Source organism: Rattus norvegicus, chromosome X, assembly GCF_036323735.1.
Source record: "Rattus norvegicus strain BN/NHsdMcwi chromosome X, GRCr8, whole genome shotgun sequence".
Classification (NCBI taxonomy): Eukaryota; Metazoa; Chordata; class Mammalia; order Rodentia; family Muridae; genus Rattus; species Rattus norvegicus.
The window spans coordinates 4,044,582-4,061,551 of NC_086039.1; the positions used below are offsets into that span (position 1 = coordinate 4,044,582).

The 16,970-nt window shown below is 47.1% G+C and overlaps 1 protein-coding gene across 5 annotated transcripts; it reads right to left on the minus strand.

Annotated features, from left to right (window-relative positions):
* Window positions 1-1,748: 1,748 nt before the first annotated feature.
* On the minus strand, window positions 1,749-13,244 carry Cdk16 (cyclin-dependent kinase 16). Of its 5 annotated transcripts, none has more exons than NM_031077.2 (16): window positions 12,858-13,244; window positions 7,863-8,070; window positions 7,238-7,371; window positions 7,014-7,139; window positions 6,872-6,928; window positions 6,671-6,785; window positions 5,989-6,083; window positions 5,832-5,894; window positions 5,469-5,592; window positions 5,143-5,263; window positions 4,966-5,063; window positions 4,775-4,880; window positions 4,651-4,693; window positions 4,408-4,498; window positions 3,095-3,172; window positions 1,749-3,014 (listed from the first exon to the last, which is right to left on the minus strand). In NM_031077.2, exons 2-16 carry the CDS (start codon window positions 8,062-8,064, stop codon window positions 2,977-2,979), a joined length of 1,491 nt encoding a protein of 496 aa, NP_112339.2. In that variant the 5' UTR covers window positions 8,065-8,070; window positions 12,858-13,244; the 3' UTR covers window positions 1,749-2,976. The 5 variants fall into 5 exon arrangements, with proteins under 5 accessions (NP_112339.2, NP_001004132.1, XP_006256679.2 ...); NM_001004132.2 differs by lacking the exon at window positions 12,858-13,244 and adding an exon at window positions 12,410-12,799; XM_006256617.5 differs by lacking the exon at window positions 12,858-13,244 and adding an exon at window positions 8,217-8,529.
* Window positions 13,245-16,970: the final 3,726 nt, after the last annotated feature.

Consider the following 16,970-nt stretch of genomic DNA (forward strand, 5'->3'; position numbering starts at 1 on the left):
CTACTACTAGAAAACCCTCAGAACAAAGGCAGTGTATCTCCAGATATTACCAGATGTCCTTAAAGTCTGGAGGTTGTCTCTCTGGGTGAGAAGCATCCTATTAGGCTGCTACCCTTTTCTTGCTCTCAGTTCTACTGGTCAGTGATGACTTTAATTCTCTGTACTTCCCCACCTACTTTTTTCTTTTGGCTGTCTTCACCTGTTGACAACCCACAAACTCCCCCAAAATAATGACTTTGGGGCAGAGAATGGGAGGGCATAGAAAGTCTGCTGAGGAATTTGTAGACATCCTATCCATTACAAAACTAAAAGAATGACAGGAATGGGGAGATGTCCTAGAGTTTTATTTGTTTTTTAAGACAGGGTTTCTCTGTCCTGGAACTCACTCTATAGACCAGGCTGCACTTGAACTCAAGACATCTGCCTGTCTCTGCCTCCAAGGGCGGGGATTAAAAGCATGTTGACACGACCGAAAATAGGCTGTCCTACTTTTTCAAACCTGGGACTAGACAGCCATTGTAGCTTCAAATTGAGATTTCAATGTTTACAAGGACACAGTGATTAAGAGGTTCATTAGGTCACCACTGCTGTACTTCCATAAAGAGCCACTTAGGCTTGCTAATATTTGCTATTTGCCTGTCCCTGTCCATGCCCTTTTCTGTCTGCAAGTCTATTCTTGGCTCTTCCAAAGATGGTTGGATTCACGGAAAGAGGAAATTAAGGCCCTACTCTCACCTGAGGCTAATTGGCTATGCCCCTTTTTTGTGTACTGTACGTGCAGATAAACGTGGAGCCCAGAAGTCAACATATGCCAACTTCAATTGCTCTCCATCTCGGTTTTTTTTGTTTTTTGTTTTTTTTTTTTTGAAACAGGGTCTCTCTCTCTGAACTTGGAGTTCAACGAGTTCAACAATTCTTTACACTGGCTGGCCAGGAAGCTCCAGGCTGACTCCACTCCCCAGGATTGAGATTACAAGTGCTCCCCACCACTGTTTTTCCAAGGCAGTGTCTCTCTGTGTAGCTCTGGCTATCCTGTAACTCACTCTGCAGACCAGGCTACCCTCAAGTTCAGAGATCTGCCTGCCTCTGCCTCTCAAGTGCTGGGATTAAAGGCATGCATCACCACCCTTTGGGCCTTTAAATGAGTGGTGGTGATGGGAATTCAGGCTTCTAAGCTTGCATAGCAAGCATGTTACCAAGTTAACCATCTTCTAAGCTTAGGTTGTTGCAAATTTCACCATGCAGATGACTTCCAGAATTTTTAGAAACCAGCCCAAACTTCTGCCTCTATGGCCTCACTCTTGAACCTTTAGAAGTCTACTAGATTCCATCAAGTGGCCAAAGCCCTACTTTAATTCTCTCCAATTGACCTCTTCAGTGTCAGTTAGACTGGACCTTTCTGCCTCATACCACTCTGGATCTATTGGACTTTCCAACTTTCTTTAAACAACTTTTTTATACATTTCCTGTCTCCATCTTTTCAGGCTTGTTCACAATGCTAGATAAATCTAACTCATTTATGCACAATGCTTGATTCCCATCAACACAATTAAGTCCAGCCTACTGCTTCAACTCATCTTACCATTCTAAGTGCAATTCTTCCAGTTTTTATCCCTCCTCCCCCCAGTCCCATGACACTTCCATCTAACTCTTTCCCAATGTTCCTAGTTAATGGGACCAGGTATGGATTGATGGAAGACCAGGTGTGGATTGAGCCCACTTGCCTTTTTGATGATTTACAACCAGACTTTTCACTTTAGACTTTTTTTTTAATATTTCATACAGCGATTATGGTGCATTCAGGAACCCAATCCCCCCCCAAACCCCACTAGGAGGGCACCCTCCCTTGCCCTCCCACCCTGCTTAAGGGTCCCAAGGCTTAAGGTGGAGGAAGGGGAGCAAACCATCCATCCAGGAGACTGTCCTTGGCCTGCCTGACCCTCCTAGGGATTGGGGTGTAACAATTGGGCACAAGCTCCCACATGTCCTCCTGCTTGTGCACATATACATATTATATATGGCTCCTCACTAAGCTGCTCGATTCCTGGCAGAGCCCCTACTCAACAGCACCGAGTAGGACAGGGCAGGAGGGCTAGGCAGAGCTGGGCTGGGAAGACCCTGAGAAGGAAGGAGGCCCTGGCTACGGGACTGAAGGAGGGAAAAAGTAGGCCCCACCATGTCCATCTCCCACTCTCTGGTAGTTCTGGGTCCCCCTATAGCTGGGAACGCTAGGTAGGGGAGGAAGGTGAGTGGCTGAGGCATGCTTTCCCATAGCCAATTCCAGGGTCTAGTGATGGTCAGGATCTGAATAGGGTCTGGGTCCCTACCTCTCAAAGGGTGGGAGTGGGACTTCATTGCACAAAATACTGTGGGAGGGCCACACTCAGGGAGTAGTGCCCAACCAGTCTGTATACAGAGATATTGCATTAAAAAGTGAGAACCTCATTTAAAATAATAAAAAACAATAAAAGAAACTAAAAAAAAGCCCATACAACAGAGGCAAGTGGGACAGATGGGAAGCAGGCAAATGATACCTCAGACCCAAGGCATCACTACCTTCTAGTCAAAGTCGATTGAGAGCCTGGCCTGGGCTAGCTCCAAACCCCTGGTTGGCCATGGGGTAGTGGTCCTGGGAGAGAGTGTGATGAAGAGGGGAAGGCCTAGCCTTAGTGTGGAAAGCTGGCACGGCCATTCGGTCCACCAGCATCTACCAAGACAGAGACAGACACATCAAGCAAAGTAGTGGTGAGAGCTTTGTTAGCACCCAGCAGACAGGCCAGTGGTTGGGTTAACAGGCCAGGCCAGTAGTTCGGTGTTTGGACAGGTGGCAGGGGACAAGTTGGCAGGGGAGTGTGGCTCAGGCAGGTAAGCAGGCAACAAGCAGGGAGGATTGCAGATGGGGGCTGTCCTGTGAGGGGTGTGGCATCCCTCCAGCCGCTGCCTGCTGGGGCCTTGGTCTGTGGCTTAAAACTTGGCTTAGAACTCGGTATCCACCACACGGAAAGCTGGCCTGCCTGCAGGGGAAAGCAGAGTGAATGGCTGTTAGTGGGCAAGCCGGTAGGTGGATAAAGCAAGACAAGAGGGCCACACTTACCTGAGTCAGGCATAGAAGTGGACCGAATGTTGGCCTCCTTTTGTAGCTGTACCTCCTTTAGTGCAAATATGGAAGTAGCTGTAAATAAAGAGATTATGTAAGTGGGGGGATGAGCCATGGGTCTACCCAGAATAAACTCTGCTTGAGAAGCTTGACTTTCTTCTGTCAAACTGCCTATAATGGAGGAAGATTGGACATGGACTACTGCTGGTCTACTGCATGAGACAAAAAATGTGCTGTTTATCAAGTATTGATATATGATGCTAATATAAATACTACTTACAATAGGTGGTAATTTGGGATTTAATTATTAATTCAGTGGGTAGATATAAAGGGTGAGCTCAAGTTTTTGGTCTTTTTTTTAAAGATTTATTTATTTATTATATATGAGTACATTGTCACTGTCTTCAGACACACCAGAAGGGGGGCATTGGATCCCATTACAGATGGTTGTGAGCCACCATGTGGTTGCTGGGAATTGAACTCAGGACCTCTGGAAGAGCAGTCGGGTGCTCTTAACCACTGAGCCATCTTTCCGGCCCTTTATTTGAGACATGGTCTCTATAACCCTGGCACTCCTGGAATTCACTATGTAGACTTGGCTAGCCTTGATCTCGTAGAAATGGGCCTACCTCTATCTTCTGTGTGCTGGGATTAAAGGTGTATACCACTAAGCCTAGGATGAGATATTTTTTAAACCAGGCATAGTGGCTCGTGCCTGTAATTTAAAAGTTCTTAGGTGTCTGAGACAGGAACATTGTCACAACTTCCAGGCTAGCCCAAGCTACATAGCACACCATAGGTGTGGTGACAGGATCAGAAGTTTGAGGGGTCATCCTAAACTACATAGCAAGCCCGAGGTTTACCTGATTTACAGGACTATTGTCTCAAGAAGCCACAACACCACAAGCCAGGGCTACCTAGCACAACCCTGCCTTAAGAGAATCCTCCAAAGAAACCCCAAATGCAAAGCTCACTGCTATTTCTTATTCCAGGAAAGGGCCTGGAACGCTGAAGACAGTTTAAGAAAGCTATCGGGGAACTTCTATCATTTGTTTTGAATGGTGTAAAAGTTATATATGGCTGTTCAGTTTGCAAAAACTGTGTACACTTTTTTGATATTTCATCTATATGTACTGTATGAAATTTTTCATAAAAAGTAAAAGAAATCCAAGACGAAAACAAAATTCTTTCCTAATAGATACACCCTGACACATGTACATGAGGATGTTCCCTGAGGTGTGGCACAACCCAGCACCCTGTGTTCCAGTGGCCTGCTCCACAAACCCCCAACTTTGCCCATTCCCACTCACTGTCAGGAAGTTTGTGGATCCGCTCCCCCAAGCTGAGAAAGAATGGATGTTTCATGGCATCCTCAGCAGAGATCCGATTGCGACCCTCAAACTGAGTTAGGAAGAGTGTTTTAGTATACTGGTGTCTCAACACATAGGTCTCTTTACCTACCCTCCTCAGAGCCTGCCCTTGGGGGGAGTTCCCATTTTCCTACACCTGGAACCCCATTCCTGTTAAAAGTTGGCCTCTGAAAATGGTCTTACCTGCAGCAGCTTGGTGAGGAGGTCAGCTCCATCGCTATCAAGTCTAACACAAAGGTAAGGGGATGTGCTTTATACTGAGTTCAGACACTCTGGCCCCTAATGCCCACCTACCCACCAGCCTCACCGGGGTGCATGGCTCAGAAGGGCCTCAGCTCGGTACTTGGGGTAGTTGTATGTTCTAAACTCTTCATTGGACAGGATACCTGGCCATGTGTCCTCAGTTGGGGTTCCTAGTAAGGAATACAAGTTACCCTGCACATCTCAGGTCTTCCCTGCATGTCCCTATAGCTCCTTAGAAACACACTTCCTCCTCACCCAAAATGCGGAAGATGAAGTGCAGCTGTTCTTCCACTGTGGAGCCTGGGAAGAGGGGCCGGCCTGTGGCCATCTCATAAAAGATGCAGCCAACACCCCTGGGCAGAAAAGGCACCATAAATATAGGGGGGAGTTGGCTGGGAAAGCCACTCCTTCCATACTTCCACCTTTCCTCACCACATGTCAATTTGGGTAGAGTAGTCTGTGGACCCAAGTAAGATGTCGGGGGGCCGGTACCACAGTGTCACCACTTCGTTGGAGTATGTTTTAGTAGGAATTGACTTGGCACGAGCCAGGCCTGAGAGAGGCAAAAAAAGGAAGCAGCTGGAATGAAAAGGTTGTGGGCAAAGCCTAAAATAGAGTATAACTGGGGATAAGAATGCCTGCTATAGTCAAAGTCTGGAGAGGCTGAAGGGAAAGGAAGACTGGTGGTCATAGGGAATTGGGTTACTTGGAGAATAATGCTGAGGACTCAATAGGAAGAAGGGAAAGGCTGCTGGTACCAAAGTCTGCCAGTTTGAGCTCTCCCCTCTCGTTGATGAGTAGGTTCTGGGGCTTGAGGTCTCGATGTAGCACCTTCTGCCTGTGGCAGTAGGCCAGGCCACGGAGCAACTGGAACAGGAACAGCTAGAGACCCAGGAATGGCAGGCAGAAGTCAAAAGATATCCACCATCAAAATCCCAGGCAGCAGGCAGGCAATGTTCCCTCCCAAACGTCTTATCACACAAAAGATGATAGGCTCCCAATACCCTCCAATGGTTCCCAGCAAAAACATCATACAAGAAAAGGCTGTTTCTGGGAGAATTGTGCAGTGAGTGGGTGAGTGGGGGCCCCCTCCTGCCTCTTGCTTTCTGTCCCACACCCACTTTCACATTGTGCATGTTGATGACATTTCCACAGTCATCCAGGTACTGCTTCAGGTCCTTGTCCTGAGGACAGAAGAGGTGGTGGAGGAACAAGTCACAAACTATGGCTCTTGGCCATTTTCCCACTTCCCTGGGTCCAACTGCTATCCAAACTTACCAAGTATTCAAAGACAAGGGTGAGGGACTTCTCTGTGTGGATAATGTCATGTAGTGTGACGATGTTGGCATGCTTGAGGTCCTTGAGCAGAGACACTATAGAAAGCATGGCATAGAACAGAAGATTAAGGGCCCCATTCTCAAAATAAAGGTGAGAATAAGGACCAGATAGATATGAGCTTAGGGTTTCCTTCTTTCCCTGTGCAGTTTAGGGTAATGCCTCAAAGCACCTAGCTCTGATTTACACTATGCTAAGAAGTAGGTGTGTCTCCGTGGTACATGTGTAAAACAGAAGGCTTAGACAAGAGTATCAAGCAAGAGCATGGGACACAGCACCAACTTCACATGACAAAACATTTTCATAATCTGCTTTTGTTTTCTGGGAAGAGGCCTTGTTTTAAACCTAAGTAGAGAGGCTGGAATTTATACTCATTTTCTGTATAATTCAAAACTACTTCCTGTGATTTTTCTGAACACCTTAAGGAGTGCTTGAAGAATGAAAGCAAATACCATAATTCACCTTCCTTAATCCACTCATATTCCCAATTACCTTGCTTATTACCATGTAGATGGTAGACCAGTGTTGTACAGGCGAGAAGGTCAGAAAAACCCCACTCTCTGTCCTCACTCACCATAGAGACTATGTGCCATGCACCCAAGAAAGTCTAGGGTGAGGTTTGTACCTTCCCGGATAGCAGTGCAAGGTGCCCCTTCTTCGTGTTCCAGTCTGATCTCCTTAAGTGCTACAAGGTTGTCTGTGAGCTTGCTTTTGCCTTTGTAGACAGTGGCATAGGTACCCTGGAGTACAACAGCAGAGATGCTATGAGGTTGCATGGAGTTCATACTGAACCCTGTTGTTAGCACAGTCCTCTTAACTGTCTTACCTCACCCAGCTTGTCTAGTTTGATGTAGGTCTCCAGTTTTCCAAAGCCAATCTCAGACTGTGGAGCAAAGGAGGTATGTTGAAGCAGGGTAGCATATATAGGGGCACCAGGAGAGTGGGACAGGTGGTAAATGGATACTTACCAAGCTGACACGGCGGAGGCGCCGGCTAAGAGGCTTATCAAAGATGGGACTATTGAGTGTCAGCTTCTCAAGGTAGCCCTCAGGCAGCCGTATGTCAGCTGGTAGTGACAGGCGTTTGTTGATATCCTAGTAGCCAAGATGAATAAGAAGGATCATAAACTCCACCTTCCCAAACATAAACCCCATTCTCCAACACTTCCAACACTGGGACAAAGATCAAGCACCTCAGTGGAGATCTTGCGTGGGGGGTGGTTGCGCATGCGCACTCTCACTGGAGACTGCACCTCATCTGAGGATGTGGCTGAAGCCTGGTCACTCTCCCCATCAGATCCCATCTTCATGTCTTCATGCACAATCTCTGGGGTGAAAAGAGGGAAAGGCCAGGCCTTTGGAGTCAAGAACACTCCCTCTTTCCCCCAATATGATATATTCCTTCATCATATCTGTTTGTGTACATGGCCCCTAAAACAGACCGGGAAAAACTGGTAGACCCAGGACACATATGGAGGGAGTGTGGTCACCTAGTGGAGTACTCTGTCAGAGAAGAGCTGAGATGGCAGCTGCCCCTGGGTCAGAAGGCTAGTGGTGGCAGACATTGCCAAGAGCCCTAAGAAGGCAGATCCAATGAGACTGAGAGGGCCACCAGAGTGCAGGAAAAAGGCAGAGAGCCTTGGGGCAGCTGAATAGGCAAGGTACTCTTCCCAATCTTGGGGCCTGGATACAGTGAAGGAAGTACAGACAGTGTGTTGGAAATGGATGACAGGGAAGAAGGGAAAATGCAAACAAGAGTCTGGGAGGCAGAATGTGGGAGTCGGGGACAGGAAGAAAGAATGATCAAAGTACACCCACCTGGTGCAGAGCTGAGTGGGCCCCGAATAGAGCGAAGTTCCCCAGGGGCAACACGGGTGGGAGCTTCTCCAAGGTCACTGCCACCACCACCACCACTCTCATCTAGGCCTATCTGCTCAGGGACACCATTGGTCTTGTCTATGCCTCGGCCCCCTCGGAGTGTCATTGACAGCTGCCGTTTGATCTTCTTCATCCGATCCATGGCGACCTGAACAGGGACATGAATAGAAATGGGGACCACATTAGGGCCTGCTTGGTCATCAGAGATGCCTTAAAGACCTCAACAACCCAGAGACGGGTGCCCAATCACTACAGATCCATTGTCATTGTTGGCCTACCCCTAAAGTAGCTTACCTGGGTACTAAGACTTGGGTGACTAGCTGAGGGTAAGGGTCCACTCAGTAGGTTGTTGGTTTCTAAGGCGATAGTCTCACTGTGGGAGCATAGCACTCCACAGCAACTATCCTCAGGTGCAGCAGCAGTGACAGACGCAGCCACAGTTGGGACAAGGGGTTCAGTCAGAACTGAAGGACTAGTGACAAAGTCCTGAGTGCGCCCATAGAATGGCATGTTCCGCTGACACCAGCCCCACATTACCCCTAACTGCCAGGCAGAATGCTCCCTGTGGCCCACAGGGACCCTCTCACCTTCCTCAGCAACCACTGTCATGGTGATTAATGGACCATCCCACTTCTCTATTCAAAAGGGGGGAGGATTGTCCAGGCCCAACCATTGGAATGGAGATGCCAGGGGGGTGAGGGGGTTATCCTCAGAGCTGCTAGACTGGCTCTATAGGGTTGGGACCCACGGGGTCCAAACCCAGGTTTTTACAAAACTAGATCATATTCCTTTTCTCTTAGAGAATACACCACATCTTCCTTCTCATCCCAAATAAACATACTAGTCCTCATGTGACCCCTTTGTCTTATATACCTCATTTGCCTCTATTACCCCTGTAGTCTCACCACCTCCTTCATTATTCCTAGTTGTTGTTCTGCACAACACCCAGTAGTTTCTACCTCAGCATCTATACAAGAGTTGGTTCCCAAATTGGAAAATATCTTATCCTCATTCTCTCCAACCCATTGTTCAAATATCACCTTTTCCATGACCTTACTTAAAGACTCAGCCATCTTGAACTCCTTCACCTTTCTAATGTGTCCCTCAGATCTTATCACACCTCAGAAATAACACCATCTGCTTATTGGTTTCTTTCCTTTTTACTGTCTGTCTTACCACCGCCACAACTAGAAGATTTGCTTCAGCAGGGTAGATTTCTGTATGTTTAGGCCACTGCTATATCCTGAGAACCTGAAATAATGGCTGATATCAAAAAGTACATATAGAAGTAGCTAATCAAGGGGCTGAGAGCCTAGGACCTACCTTTATCGAGGTTAAGTCCCAGACACTTAGACAATACCACAAAGAAGACACCTAGGGAGGCTAGAATCGACAACAAGCTGACCTAAATGAGCTGCTAGTGGGAATGGGGCCACCAAAAGGTTTAGGTCTGCATTCTTCTGCTTCCTCCTAGGCTCTGGGCCAGCAAGGAGGGGGAAAGACCTAGCTCAGGAGCCATCTGTACTCACAGCAGGCCTTGAGATGGCCCAGGGCCCAAGTATAGCTAGATTGGGGGTTGAGGATAAGGCTGAGGATGAATCCAAAAGAAATGGGTCACTTGTTACCTTGAAACAAAATGCTTATCCCAGAAGCTCCCACTCCCATTTCTATCTGTTGTCTCTAGAAGGGAAGGCAAAAACAGCCTAGCAGAAGAAATCTCATAGATAAGGGTAAGATCCACCCACAGAGAACTCAGGACAACTCCATAAAATCCTGACCTTGGAGACGAACACTGGATCTAGGCCTAGAAAGTGGCCAGTTCCCAAGGACTTCCTTTCATCCCCATATGACACTCGTACCAGTTGTTTTGTATGTGGTGTGTAGTGACAAGGGAAAGGGCTAGGGGAAATGAGGGATGGAGAGGGAGCCATAAATTAATTTATGACTTCTAACTGGAACCCTTGATGGACATTTCCCAGAACTCATCTTTTGGAGAATTTTAAGAAGACAGGGTATTATCCAACATTTGAGGGGAGACAGACTCCTAGAAACAGATAAATCAAACATTTTTGAGCAGCAAATACCATAATTTCAGCTTTCTGAGCTTATAAACTTCAGAACAAGTGAAGGAACAAGAATCAGGAGATAGGATTCTACTTGGTATTTGTTCTTCTTGGCATCCCTCAAAGACATACATACTCACCAGTCCTCAGGCTCTCATACCAAGGACATTCGCAATAACTCCAACTACTGAGCACACAGTTGTCATACTACATACAATACTTACACTTATTCCATTCTGTCCTGACCTCTATAACCACACGCTAGACACTCAAGAAGGCGCTCACTACATATTAACTCCTACTAACATTCACAATTTCTCTTTTTACTTCTAACTCCCTCCAGCATTCAAAACTTTGCCCTTAAATCTATTGGCATATATTTGCCCCCTTTAAGCAACTCCTGGCACCTCCACATTGAGTCCCTTCCTAGCCTAGACACTTGTTAGCCTCTGTAGCACTGTCCTTCCCAATAACAGTGTCCCCTCTAGAATCTGATCCTCATTAACATGCACTCAGAGTGCTTTATAGCTGACCCAAATTAGCATTCTCTGGACCTTTACATGGCTCTGAATCATATTGGTACATTGTGAATCTTGTACAATTCCTGACCAGTTCTGTTCACACTTAGGCCCCTTCACAGTTATGAGTCTCTTGATGTGCATACAGGGATCTGAACTCAAGTCCTCTGGAAGAGCAGTATGTGCTCTTAACAGCTGAACCACCTCTCTAGCCCTTACCTTCAGAGTTATTACCATTGTTAACATACATTCTTGTATTTCCACTGCACAGTTCCTTCGCAGCACGAGCTAAACCTTCACTTTATCTTGACCCTGACTAGCACATACCCAATCCTAACTTTCTATTATCACACCTTGAACCCTTACTTAGACCTATTCTCCAGGGAGAAACATACTGTTTTGTATCAGTCTGACCCTCATTAGTGCATGCAGCTCCTCCATTTGACCCAGACCTCTAATAACACACACTTCAGTTCATGGCTCCAATTCACTTTGGCACACCATCCCCTTTCCCTGCTTCAACCAACCATTCCCACTTCCACCATTATCTCTTTGGTTCACAAATGCTTTCCTTCATAGCTGTGTTCCTTTCATTATCCACTAGATTCTCCACCTCCCCCCAAAAAAACTACTCCTGTAGCACTCCCCAAATCAACACACTTCAGTGGCCATGGACAGAAAGAACACAGTGTTCTGATGTTCATCAGCATATTTTACTTCATGCTGTTCCCCCAATAGCTTACAATTAAGGGTCTGTATCTATCTAATCACACAGTAGCAGTCTTTAGAACAGTAGTTCTCAACCTTCCTAATGCTGTGACACTTTACTACACAACATGAGGAATGCTGTGGTAACCCCCCAACCATAAAATTCTTTTTGTTGCTACTTCATAACTGTGCTTTTGCTTTTATGAATTGTCATGTAAATATCTAAAAATGCAGGATATGATATTCAACCCCGACAAGTTGAAAACCATTGCCCTAGAACTTCATATATAGTATTGCCCCCATTTTTTTTTTTTTTGGAAACTCACAAAAAACATGGCCTTTATGGTCACCCACTCATACCTCATCTCGACCTTTAGTGTGCTAAGCTCTTTATACTTCCTTTACTGACAATCTTCCATACACATGTATGCACACACCTGATACCCAGTAGTGCAGGCCTTTCCCCACTCTTCCCCATTACACACACTCTCAGGTCCTCTGCCTTCACTAGCATATATACTGGCCTCACACTACCTTTATTACATCTCCATACCCTTACCTCCAGGACCCTCTACTACCTCCATGAGCATACCCTGAACCCAGAGAAGCTGCCACCCTCAACTCTGTGAACAAACAGAGTTAATTAACACTATCCTGACCTTCATCACCACATACCTCAGAACCCAGAAACTATTGGCACACCTTCTGATACCTCTACCATCCTTTCTCCATTTACACTGGGCCTCTGCAGCTCCAACCTCCACTAGCGTGTTTTGGAAGTGCCCTTACTCGCAACCCCCTTATACACCATCTCATGGCCCTGCAACCCCTTTCCATAAGCACACTGGGCCTGAAGTCATAAGGCTTTTTATTACATGTTCCTACCCCTTTAGCAACCTCGAGTCTTTCACCACTACTGTATCAATCCATTCTCATAACTCTAGTCATTTAATCACCCATCTCCCACTTAGCATCTCCCACTTCCCATCCTCAGCTCCTAGGACAGGGGCCCAGGGCGGGGCCAAGGTCAGGGAAGCCCCAAATGACCCCCCGGTGCATTCTGGGAAACTCGAGGGGGAGGGAGCACCTGATAGCCAAGCAGCCCAGAACCCCCTAACTCTTGTTCCAGCACTGCCTAGGGTCCGGTTGGTTCTCTAGTAAGAGCAGCCCCCACCCTAAGTGTCGAGGACACGCTCACCGGAGGGGGCGCGCGAGTAACCTCAGAGCCGCGGGGCCGGCGCGGTGGCGCCTGGGGCGGCGGCCCAGGATGAGGCCGCGCGACCTCCTTTTCCTCCAGTTCGCCGCAGGCGCCCGTCCCAGTAGTCTTCAGCCATGGCTGTTGGGCCCGGGCCGCCGCCGGCTGAGGAGGAAGAGGCGGCGGCGGCGGCGGCGGCTGAGGCGGCGGCGGCGTCCCGCTCAGCCAGCCATGAGCTTGGCCACTGCGGGCGATGCCCCCGTGCTCGCAAGCTCCCGCTGGAATCCGGGTGTTCACGGCGGCTCGTGACTCACGGCAGACAGCTAGCGGAGACGCAGCAGATCCCAGGGCCCCCTAACCAGCGGCCCAACAGCCGCGCGCGCCGCGCTCTGCGCATGCGCACGCACACGCTGGGAAAAAAGGGGGGTGAAGCAGGAAGGAGGAGACTCACCTCGGACTGCGTGTACCAAAAGAGCCTTCTGTAGCGGGAGGGGGTGCGGCCATTGCGTGCCCAGCAGGGAATGTGGCGTTGGCCCTGGAACGGCGCCAGGGGGATGTAGAGGTAGGTTAATGGTCAGTTTTGATCTTGCTAGGAATCTTGTAGCATCGAGGTGAGCAGCAGCCAGTAGCCAGGCACGCGAGTCGCCACCTTCTTTCCCTACAGTCTCACTTGGTACATCCCCATGGTGGCCAACGAGACTTTTGCAAGGAGAAAAAGAACAGGTGAGCCAAGCAGTTCTAGTCCTTTGTGGTGCCTCAGGAGGCAAGAATTTAAAGGCTCGAAATGACTTTCTAGGAGAGGTGGCCTGGATTACCATTGGCCTTTCCCACCTTAGATAGATCAATCTAGCCCCGCCCTGTCACCCACCCTCTACCACTAGTTTGTTCCCCACTGTGTAACGTAAGAAGCCCCACCCTTTTGAAAAAGTGACGCTCAGCCAATCAGATTTGCTCCCTGCGGCAAGGCCAAGCAAGAATGAAGGGTGTGGCAAAGCTGAAGAAGCGTGATCTAGCTTTCCCCTCAGCTTGCCTCCTCCTCTGTACGTTTTTTTATTGGTTTTCGGGCTCGCCTTTTTGTTCTGAGCGCTTTTCAGGAGATAGCTGAATATCCCATAAGATAATTGGTCCAAAGACGACTCAATCAGCTGGGTCCCTCGTTTAACCATTCCCACATTCTCTGGCAGCTTCTTGGTGTGGTGGAACCTAGGCTGAGAGGAAAGGCGGGCCTTTAAGAGGGGGCAGACTCCACTAAGGCGCAGGTTTGGAACTTTGGCTTGGGCGGAGCTTCTTGCTGCCTCACCCTAACATTCGTGTACAAGCTCCCCTAATTGGGCTTTTCTTGACACCTTTCATTTACCTCATCTTGTCCACCACCAGCATTGCCAGGCATACTTCTCTTTTCTCTCAATAGAAAATGACACGTTTTCTTGTCTCTATCCCAAACACTTCTACAGACTTTCTGAGGCGTCCTTACACTGGACCCAGGAATTTCCTTGCCTCTTCTGGGCTTTCCTTGGTCGGCCTTCTAACAGTATTTTCAAGCAAGGGTAATTATTGACAAGTACTTCTTCATCCACGAATGTCCTCCTTGCAAGGGCTGACATCAGGTCTATCATTTAACACACTTAATCTCCTACCTCTTACAACAGAATATCCTAGTTCTTGAATATATAGCAGGCAGTTGAACCTCAGACTTCACACTCGCTGTTCTCTTGCCTGGAACTTACTTGCCCAATATCTACACTTATTTCTTCCTGTTGCAGTTCTATTATTCCACATCCCCACTTGGCTCTATCCCTCTTGAAAGCGTGGCTTTTAAGATTTAGATATTTATCTGCAATGTTAAAGTTCATTCCCAGTCTTGTGTGTGCTTCCCTGCTGAGCTAATACCCAGACCTGGTCAACATTTTGTTGTTCTGTTTTTAGACAAGGTCTTTTGTAGCCCGGTCTGGTCTTGAATTCAGTGTAGTCAAGAATGACATTGAAGTCTGGATTCTTCCTGCCTCCACCACACCTGGTTTACTTGCATTCTACGAACTGAGCTCCATCTTCAGCCCATTTGCATTTGTGCCAGGCTCATTGATCAATGTTTAAACAATGAAAAAATTAATTAATGGTGTTGGGGCTGGAGAAATGGCTCAGTGGTTACAGGCATTTGCTGCTCCCCCCAGAGTTTGGTTCTCAGTACACACATCAAGTGGTTTACACTGCCTGTATCTTCAGCTCCAGGGGAAGCTGTTATTGTATTTTGTGAAATACATAATGACGTTAAAAAAACTTTTAAAAATGTATAGGCCAGGCATGGTGGTGCAACCCTTTCTTTAATCCCAGAACTCCTAAGAGGCACAGACAGTTCTGTGAGCTTGAGGTTAGCCTGTCCTGCATAGGTCCAGGACAGCCAGGGGTACATAGATTCTGTCTTTTTTTTTTTCTATTCTTTTTTTTTCGGAGCTGGGGACTGAACCCAGGGCCTTGCGCTTGCTAGGCAAGCGCTCTACCACTGAGCCAAATCCCCAACCCATAGATTCTGTCTTTAAAAAAGAAAAATGATAAGACAGAAGAATGGCTCAGCAAGTAAAGGCACCTGGCTGCCAAACTAAACTGCACCTACACATGTACACTATAGTATGCCCCTCCCCCAATTAAATGAATTTAATTTTTTTTTTCGGAGCTGGGGACCGAACCCAGGTCCTTGCGCTTGCTAGGCAAGTGCTCTACCACTGAGCTAAATCCCCAACCCCTGAATTTAATAATTTTTAAAGTTGTGTTTGTGTATGAACACACTTGTGTCATGGCACACAAGTGAAGGTCAGAGGACAACCTGCAAGAATTGGCTCTTTCCACCATGTGGGTCTTGAACTCAGCCCTTTTACCAGCCCAACGTGGTTCAAGACAAGATTTTCTGTCAGCCAGGCTGGCTTGAGCACTGGATTCTCTTCCAATTACCTCCCCAGTGCTAGAATTACAGATGTGTACCATTACACTCAGCTTATGCAGAACAGGAGATTGAACCCATAACTTGGTGCATGCTAGACAAGCAATAGCTACTGCTCTAGCCTATGTTAGCCTATCTTTTTAAAAACTATTTGTAGGGATGACAAGATGGCTCAATGCTGAAGATGATTGGCTGCTCTTCCAGAGGACCCACGTTCAATTTCCTAGCACCCACATGGCAGCTCACAACTGGCTGTAACTCCTGTTCCACAGGGTATCGGATTCCCTTATCCATGAACACCAATGTACATGTTTGTGCCTTGTGTCCAGACCAGAAGAGGCCATGAGATCCTTGGAGTTATGGTTATTAGCAGAAATTCAGGTGCTGGAAGCCAAACCCAGGTCTTCTGGAAGTCCTTCAACTTTAACTTAGTTGTATTTATTGTCTAGTCTAAATTTTATAAGCCTTAGGATGCTAATATATACCAAATACCTATAATAGTGCCTAGCAGTCAGTACTAAACAACTGGTTGAATAATTAGATGGCAAGTCTGCTGGATACAGGAGGCACAAACAGTGATCCAATCCTGGCTTTGCTGAGCCCTGTTTCCTATCAGTCTGGTTTTATAATGGTATACACACAAGAGTAAAATGATATGCATGGTAGTGATAGAATTATGGGGACAGAATTATGGGGAAACTGTTGTTTTAAATCTTTTGTTTTTAAAACAGGGTCTCATGTAGTCCAGGCTGGCCTTAACTTCTGATTCACCTCCAGTGTGCTGAGATTATAGGCATGGACCATGTGTGACTTCTGAAGCAGATTTTGATGGACAAGGGTGTCAGATACAAGTATCAAGGGAATACAGGAGTAGTGGTGGTAGAGTCTGCAATATCTAGAGAATCAGCTGTAATGGAAGAGTTAAAGAATAAAGTATGCAGGATGCTCATGAAGGAACTGAGATGGAAAACCAGTACAAAGGATAGTGTATGTAGTGCTTGCTTGTAATGGAGTGAGACAATGGGCAGATGTCAGGTGTCTTCTTGGAGAAGCAACAGCAATAAAGTGCTGACAGTGGGAAAATTCCTCCACTCACCTTGAACAGTTACTATCACTATGAGACATCAGAGGCAAAGTGGGATGGTGGGAGACTAAAAAGGAACTATATGGAAGAATAAGGTAAATCCAACAGATCAGGCCAAGAAAAAAAAAGTATAGGCAGAGAGGTAAGCAAGAGCATACACTGTGCCTAGGCCCAGGAACTGATTCAGGAGGTAGATGTGGGGACAGGCTGTGATGGGAATTAGGCCAAGTTTGGGGACAGAATGAACTATTTTACTTCAGTGGAGAAGGGTCATGCTCCTAAATAAGACACAAACTGGTTTCCAGCTATGTTGGAGATGGAAATCAATGAAGGAAAAACATCCACAATGGCCAACCAAGTTGGTGTTTCTAACTGTTTGGCATTTAGCTAAGACAGGGATGAAGCTGTTGGTAAGCTTCCTGCACTAACTGATTACTCCTTGGCCCCAGAGCCGACTCTTCTCTGGAAGGTAGGAGGTCCAGGTACCTCCTGGGGGGGGTATGGGCAGACTGAAGCAGAAAAGAATACTTTCTTCTTCAGATATC